Below are 7649 nucleotides of genomic sequence, written 5' to 3' on the forward strand. Positions count from 1 at the left end.
CTTGGGGGCAGGGAGATGCAGATGAAGTACAAGGCTTTTTCTGTTCCTTCCCTCAAAGGGTTTACAACCTAATTAAACAGGACAAAACCTATACAATTGAAATAAAGCAACAATACAAAACAGTATCAATTCCTCAATCAACAATATTTATTAAGCACCTACTTATGTTCAAGGTATATAGTTAGTATATGATTAATTGTCCAAATCAATAATACAGACAATAAGTGACAGCATGTTCTTCACTCTGACAGATTGGCCCAAAAAATAGAATGGAAGAAGCTATCCTGCCCAACCAGACATCAGTGACTTATTTCCGGTTGCGAGGTCTATCCACCAATATGAAGGTACAGATGGCTGTATTTACGATGTTTCTCATTTTCTATATCCTCATCTTGATGGGTAATATCCTCATTGTCATCACTATCATCTATGATCGGCGACTCCACACCCCCATGTATTTCTTCCTTAGCAACTTGTCCTTCATTGATGTCTGCCACTCTACTGTCACAGTCCCTAAGATGCTAGTGGACACCTGGTCTGAGGAGAAGCTCATCTCCTTTAATGCTTGTGTGGTTCAGATGTTCTTCTTGCACCTCTTTGCCTGCACAGAAATCTTTCTGCTCACGGTAATGGCCTACGATCGCTATGTGGCCATCTGCAACCCACTGCACTACATGACAGTGATGAACCGGAAGGTGTGTGTGCTGCTGGCTGCAGCCCTCTGGACTGGAGGGACCATCCACTCAGTGGCCTTCACCTCCCTTACCATCAATCTGCCCTACTGTGGTCCTGATGAGATTGATAACTTCTTCTGCGATGTACCCCAGGTGATCGAACTGGCCTGCACAGATACTCGAGTCATTGAGATCCTCATTGTCTCCAATAGTGGGCTGATCTCTGTGGTCTGTTTCGTGGTGCTGGTGGTCTCCTATGCTGTCATCCTGGTGTCTCTGAGGAAACGGATTTCAGCAGGCAGACACAAAGCCCTGTCAACCTGTGCAGCCCACCTCACAGTGGTCACACTTTTCTTGGGACACTGCATCTTCATCTATTCCCGCCCTTCCATCAGCCTTCCCGGAGACAAAGTGGTATCTGCATTTTTCACAGCTGTCACCCCCTTTCTAAATCCTATCATCTATACCCTGAGGAATGAGGACATGAAAAATGCCTTGAATAAGCTAACAGGGAGGAAGGAAGGGAAAGAAGAAAAGTGAAAACTATTCTCAATTATGCTGTTTGCCTTTCAACCAATTATTCAATGTTTACTGAACAGTTAGATGTACTAGTCACTGAGGGGAATAAAAAGAGGAATGAGATGTATTCTCTGCCTTCAAATAACTGATACAGATACCCCAAAAATCATGTTAGAATGTAATAGGTGCTTAGAAAAAGTACAAGTTACTCTGAGAGTTTGGAGGCAGAAGAATTCACTTTCTGTTTGGGGAATCAGGGCAGAAAGACTGAAATAGTGGGCAGTGTTTCAGGAGGCATTTATAGGGTTGGAATAATAGTATGAGCAAAGGCCTGGAAGCAAGAAAAGTGGAGTGGGGCAGGGCAGTGTGGTAAGGGAGGGAAATGAAGGTAATGAAACTAATTAGAAAGCTATTGAAATAGCCAAAGCAGGAAGTAAGCAGAATCTGAACCACTGTGGTAACTATTGGAATGGAAAAAGGGAGGCTAGAAGCAGAACCTAATCATTGGTACTTCAAGCCTGGGAGAATGATGGGACAGAGTAGAATCATTCAAGCGCTCTTCATTTGAACAAAAGAAGCAGGGAAAAACTTCTCATAGTTTAGGCCAATTCATACTTGCCAACCACAGCGACGGAGGCTCTCCCTCTAAGTCACATTAAGAGAAATAGAAGCGTTTAATGGAGAGAACAGCGTGATGCGGATCTGAAGACCTAAAATTTCATTCCAGGGTCATCTCTCAAATTGTGTAACCTTGGGAAGTCTCTTAATTTCATCTGTAAAACAGGGAGAATAATGTGTGAGGTAAATAAAATTTGAAGACTTCACAGGGAAAATATGTATAAATATATATATGTACATATATATATACATATATATGCATATATATGTGTACTAAGAAATGTTTAAAAATCAAGATAGGGAAATGGAAAAATTCTGAGGCCATGAGAGTCTGATGGCTCAGCCTCTGGGAAAGTTTACCCTGAAACTTTTTGTTCTTTCTTATGGTTCTGCTTTAAAGATTTGCTCAATAAGAATAGGGCCACTGTGACCTGCTTTCCTTTACTGTAAAACTACTGTAAAAGAATGGAGAGGGTCTCACCCTCCCCTTATCCTATTCTCCTTCTTTAGATTTATAGATGTCACCTCAGTTGTAATCATTAACTAAGGGAATGGGAATTGGAGTTTCTGTGCCTCGATTTCCCAGTTCTTTGTCTAGCTTTTGTGCTCAGATCATAAGCCTGCCTCCCAGCCAATGGTGAGAAGGGTCAGAGGTAGGGGAGAAATGGAATAAAATTTATTTCTGTTCCCACCCTGAGAGTGCTCCTTATTATCCTCTCCCTTTCTTTTTTTCTTCTTTTAGTCATCCTTCCATGTTGAAAGGTATCTACTTAATAAAAACTATGATTCTTTACTATGCCACATCTCTCAAATAATTACCCTCATGTTGAATTTGCCTCAGAATGTGTTAGGAATTGAATTTGGGCAGCTAAGTGATGCAGTGGATACAGTGCCAGGCTCGGAATCAGAAAGATCTGAATTCAAATCCAACCTCAGAAGATTACTAGCTGTCAGACTCTAGGCAAGTTGCTTACCCATTGTTTGCCTCAGTTTCTCCATCTGTAAAATGGACACAATAACAGCACCTAACTCTCAGAGTTGTTTTGAGGATCAAGTAAGACAATACTCATAAAGCACTTAGCTCACTGCTTTATAAATGTTAGTTACCATTATTATTATTATTATTAATAACAACCATGGCAAAGGTACCCAACACTTCCCAATTTGACCAGAGATTTTCTGATATGACATTCAGTAAATAAAACAGCCTAAGTCTTGTGATCACTCACTATTTCAAGGAGGGTCAGTCAACCAGTATTTATTAAGTACCTACTGAGGTAAGGGCTGGGGATACAGATCAAAGCAACACGCAATGCTTGCCATCAAGGAGCTTATAGTTTAATGGGGAAGACAAGATTCATGTGCAGACAGTTCCCCTTTACATAAATTCATATTAGACAAATTTGACTTTAAAGAATTCTGAAAGAAATCTGCATTCTAAAAACTCACCTATGTTAACTTTACTGAACAGTACTGTGTTCTCTCTGTCCTCTCCTGCCCCTCTGCTTGGTGCTCCACAGTCTTCCACACCCAAGCTCTGGGCTTGGAGTCAGAAAGCTTCATTTTCCTCAGTTAAAATCTGGCCTCAGGCACTTACTAGCTGTGTGACTCTGGAAAAGTCACTTAACCCTGTTTGCCTCAGTTTCCTCATCTGTAAAATGAGTTGGAGAAGGAAATGGCAAAGCACTCCAGTATCTTTGCCAAGAAAACCCCAAATGGGGTCACAAAGACTCAGACATTCCTGAAAACAACTGGGCAATTACAACTGCTTCCACTGGCTCTTAGCCACTCATTGTTAAAACTCTTGGGCCATTACTGCACACCCTGCTGTAGTTCTCTGCAGCCCCTGCATGACATTAACAGACCCTAGAAATTCTAACAACTCTGCTGACTCATATCCAACTCATATCTTGGCCAGCAGCCACCTCATCTAGCCCATCTGGGGCTCCTTTCTTAGTCGGTTCCATGACTCAAGACATGCAGCCTTTCTCACCACATGACTCCTCTACTTCCTCTGTACCCTGTCTCCTTTCTATGATGACATCCTAAGCACTGCCAGGACATTTCACAGAAATTAAGTCTCAGATTCACTGTGATCAAGCCTGAGGCTTCAGGAGAAATGTCGCTCTTATTCAGACAAGCTGGTGCTTGCTACAAACAGCACTTGGCACAAAGGTTGCCCTCACACAGAGAAGGCTGATGGTGAAGGTAATCTAAGGATTTATAGAAAAGGATGAGCAATGATACACAAGTGGGAAAAAGATTCAATGATAGAAAGCATTGTGTACATGAACTGGTTAATTATAGCATCAAGATTTCACAAGGAGAAAGGGGAAGCCAGAGCAAAGGTAATGGCCTGGGAAAATAATTGATAAAGAATACACTTATGAAAGAGGAAGTAAAGAAAAATTTGCAAGAACAAGGGATTTGAGTCAGCTAGAGGAATTTCAGAACTCTGGATCATGGAGTAGCCACTGGCTAATCATTCATAACCTGTTTTCCTCTTACCTTACTCCTTAACACATACTCTTTGATCCAATGACACTGGCTTCTTGACTGTTCTACAAACAAAACATACCATTTCTTGGCTCTAGGGACATTTTTTTCTGGCTGTCCCCCATGCTTGGAATGCTCTCCCTGCTCCACTCCAACTTCTGGCCAACTTGACTTCCTCCAAGTTCCATCTAAATTCCCATTATTTTGCTGGAAACCTTCCCCAACCCCTCTTGATTCCAGTGCCTTTCCTTAGTTATTTCCTATTTATCCTGGATGTAGATTTCTTTACATCTATTTGTTTGCATATTGTCTCCTCCATTTGATTGTAAGCTTCTTTGAAAGCAGAATCTATTGCCCATTTTTGTATCCCCAGCACTGAGTAACAGTACCTGGCATGTAGTAGCTGCTTAACAAATGGTGATTGATTGAAATGATATAATTTTGTTCTCTATTGGTTTTCCTCCTACCTCCTGATCTCTCTTCAGTTGGAGCTGGTAAAGACACAGAGATCAACTAGTCCAGCAGGGCAGCTAGGTGTCATAGTGGATAGGACATTGTATCTAGAGTCAGGATGACTCCTCTTCTTAAGTTCAAATCTGGTTTCAGACACTTATTAGCTGTGTGATCCTGGGCAAGTCACTTAACACTGTTTGCTTTAGTTCCTCATCTGTAAAATGAGCTAGAGAAGGAAATGGCAAATGACTCCAACATCTTTGCCAAGAAAATCCCAAATAGGACCACAAAGAGTTGGATACTATTAAAATGACTCAATAGCAGCAATCCAACACTCTGAAGCCAGAGAGGCACAGTAACTTCCTCAAGGTCATCCAGCCAATAACAGAGATGAGAGTCAAGTTTAGTTCTTTTAATTCCCAGAATCTAACAGCTGAAAGTCACCTGAATGGCATCTAGTTGTAATGTTAATAGGATATGAAGATCTTCCCTACCCATTAATAGGCCTTATGTGCAGCCCATTAAGGGAAGCTTGCTTAGGGGAAGTTTGCTTGTATGAAGACTTTTTCACACCTTTTGATACTAAGCTAATTAGGTACTGAGTCACTAGGCCTGTAATGTCTTCTGGTGGGAGGCAGAGCCAAGATGACTGCATGAAAATGCCGTCTTACCGGAGCTCTCTCACAAGTTCTGTCAGATTCCTCTAAAAAAGTGAATTTGAGCAGATTTGAGAGAGTTAGAAACCACGAGCTGTCTGAGTGGGGCAAATTTCCAAGCCAGGAGAGTCTGAAAGGCCGAAGGGACGAATCTGTAGGCTGGGAGAGCACTCAGCGTGCAGAGCTGCTCCAGACAGCACCAAAGCGGAAGCGCCAGCCGGGAAACCCACGTGGGAGACAGGCTGGGAGAAAGCTGGGCGCCTGAAACCGGCGGAGATCCCCAGGCCTCCCAACACAGGATGGCAGTCTGTGGAAGCGACGAGAGGCAGCGCAACGCCACCGGTCATGAGACATCAAGTCTTGAGGCTTGCAGCCCAAGGGTATGAAACGTGTCTTCTTGAACTTACGGGAGACAGAATGGCCAGGTAAATGGCTATAATCCTTACCCCCCCTCACCGAGAGAATTCCTCCAAAAAAAAGAATGCTGGAATAGAGGAGATAGAAGTGGGACTTCAGTGGCCAAGTAGTAGGAGCTCCTGAGTCCCAGAGAGACAGAGCCAGCATGGATCAACACCAGGAGCCCAGACAGGAGCTCCCTCAGGGGAAGTGCCAGACACCAGCTCAAACAACAAAGAGCTGAGACCATTACTGAAGAGCAACAGTGCTGGAGAGCAACCCTAGGGGAAGAGGAGATTTAGGGCAGCCAGACCTTTCCCCCACACCTCAGGAAACTGAAGGCTATAATTCACAAAGCCAACAACTAGATTCACAGTCTCCAGAATAGGAAAGCTGGGACAGAGAGCCCTGAGCCCCAAAAGCAGAAATTTGTTGTAAAGTCAGGAAAAGGCTAACCAACATGAAGAAGAACACAAAAAAACCGAGGACCATTGATTCTTTTTGTGGAGACAGGCATGATCAAAATACCAATTTGGGAGAGGATAGCAATGACACTATACCCACATCTGATACCTCAAAAGGGAATGTGAACTGGTCTCAAGCCCAAAAAGCATTACTGGAAGAGCTAAAGGAGGATTTTAAAGACCAAATTAGGGAGGTAAAAGAAAACATGGAAAAAATGGAAAAGTCCCTAAAGAATAAGATTGGCAAAATGGCCATGGAGATTCAGAATCTAAATAGAGAAAATGACACCCTGAGAGGTAAAATCAACCAATTGGAAAAGGAGACTCAAAAGCAAAATGAAGACAGTAACTCATTAAAAATTAGAGTTGAGCAAGCGGAAGCTAATGACTCTATGAGGCATCAAGAAGTAGTAAAACAAAATGTAAAGAATGAAAAAATAGAAAAAAAATGTGAAATATCTGATTGGGAAAACAACTGACCTGGAAAATAGATCCAGGAGAGACAATTTAAGAGTTATTGGTCTACTGGACATCCATGAAAAACCACAGTTAGAATAACCTTGAAAGTTTCATGCTGAATTTATTTTATATTTGAAACGAAAGCACCTTATACAAAATAGAAATCCACAGTTTCATTTACTCTTCTGTTATACTATTTATATGTAAATGCCATTTGATTTTGTGTTTGTTAAGTTCAGAATAAAAGAAGTTAAAAACAAGCAAACAAAAATATACTCAAATTTCATTGCACGTTATCAGGAATGAAGCTATTCCATATTCCGTGCTGTAGAGACAATGTCCAACAGATGAGAGTTAGCCTATTTTTCCATCAAATAGTGAGTTAGTGTTATATATAAACATTCAAAACATGCTTTTCAATGAGATATAGAGGATTTTAGTTAAAATGTCTATCCTCTTTCCTATTCTGGCACATCTTGAGAACTGACTTCATGGGGATAACATTTCCAGGACTGATCTGACCTTCCTTCATATTGCCCTACTCACTAGTTTTTGTGGAGGAGTCAAAATACTCCTTGCTCCCTACTGCCACTACCAGATTCTCCTACACCACCATCACTGGGCAATGTTTCTCCTCTAAGTTGTATCCTATGCAAATTTGTCCTCCAATCCAGATCCTAGTGGCATTTGTATACTGTCCCTGGGATATTCTCCTGCCTTTCTCAATGAGTTTGGTGCCTTTCCAGTCTCTCTTTCTACCCTAACTCCTGCTCTCATACTCTAGAGTTTCAGCATAAGTGTTGAAGTTTCCTCAACATCACCTCCCAGTTCCTCAATCTGCTGAACTCCCACTTACTACTCCTCTACTCCAATTCAACTGTTCCTAGGGATGGTTATACCCTTGATCTTGTCAT

General features: G+C 41.9%; 1 protein-coding gene across 1 annotated transcript; it reads left to right on the top strand.

Moving 5' to 3' along the window:
- Positions 1-269: 269 nt before the first annotated feature.
- LOC118830053 (olfactory receptor 4E1-like) lies at positions 270-1214 on the top strand. The gene has a single exon (XM_036736928.1). It carries the CDS (start codon positions 270-272, stop codon positions 1212-1214), a length of 945 nt encoding a protein of 314 aa, XP_036592823.1.
- The last annotated feature ends 6435 nt before the right edge of the window (positions 1215-7649 follow it).

The sequence above is a fragment of the Trichosurus vulpecula genome, chromosome 8 (assembly GCF_011100635.1).
Source record: "Trichosurus vulpecula isolate mTriVul1 chromosome 8, mTriVul1.pri, whole genome shotgun sequence".
Taxonomy (NCBI): Eukaryota; Metazoa; Chordata; class Mammalia; order Diprotodontia; family Phalangeridae; genus Trichosurus; species Trichosurus vulpecula.

Bases quoted from the DNA above. Each gene is read 5' to 3' on its own strand.
- LOC118830053 (XM_036736928.1), top strand. From the start codon at position 270: ATGGAAGAAGCTATCCTGCCCAACCAGACATCAGTGACTTATTTCCGG.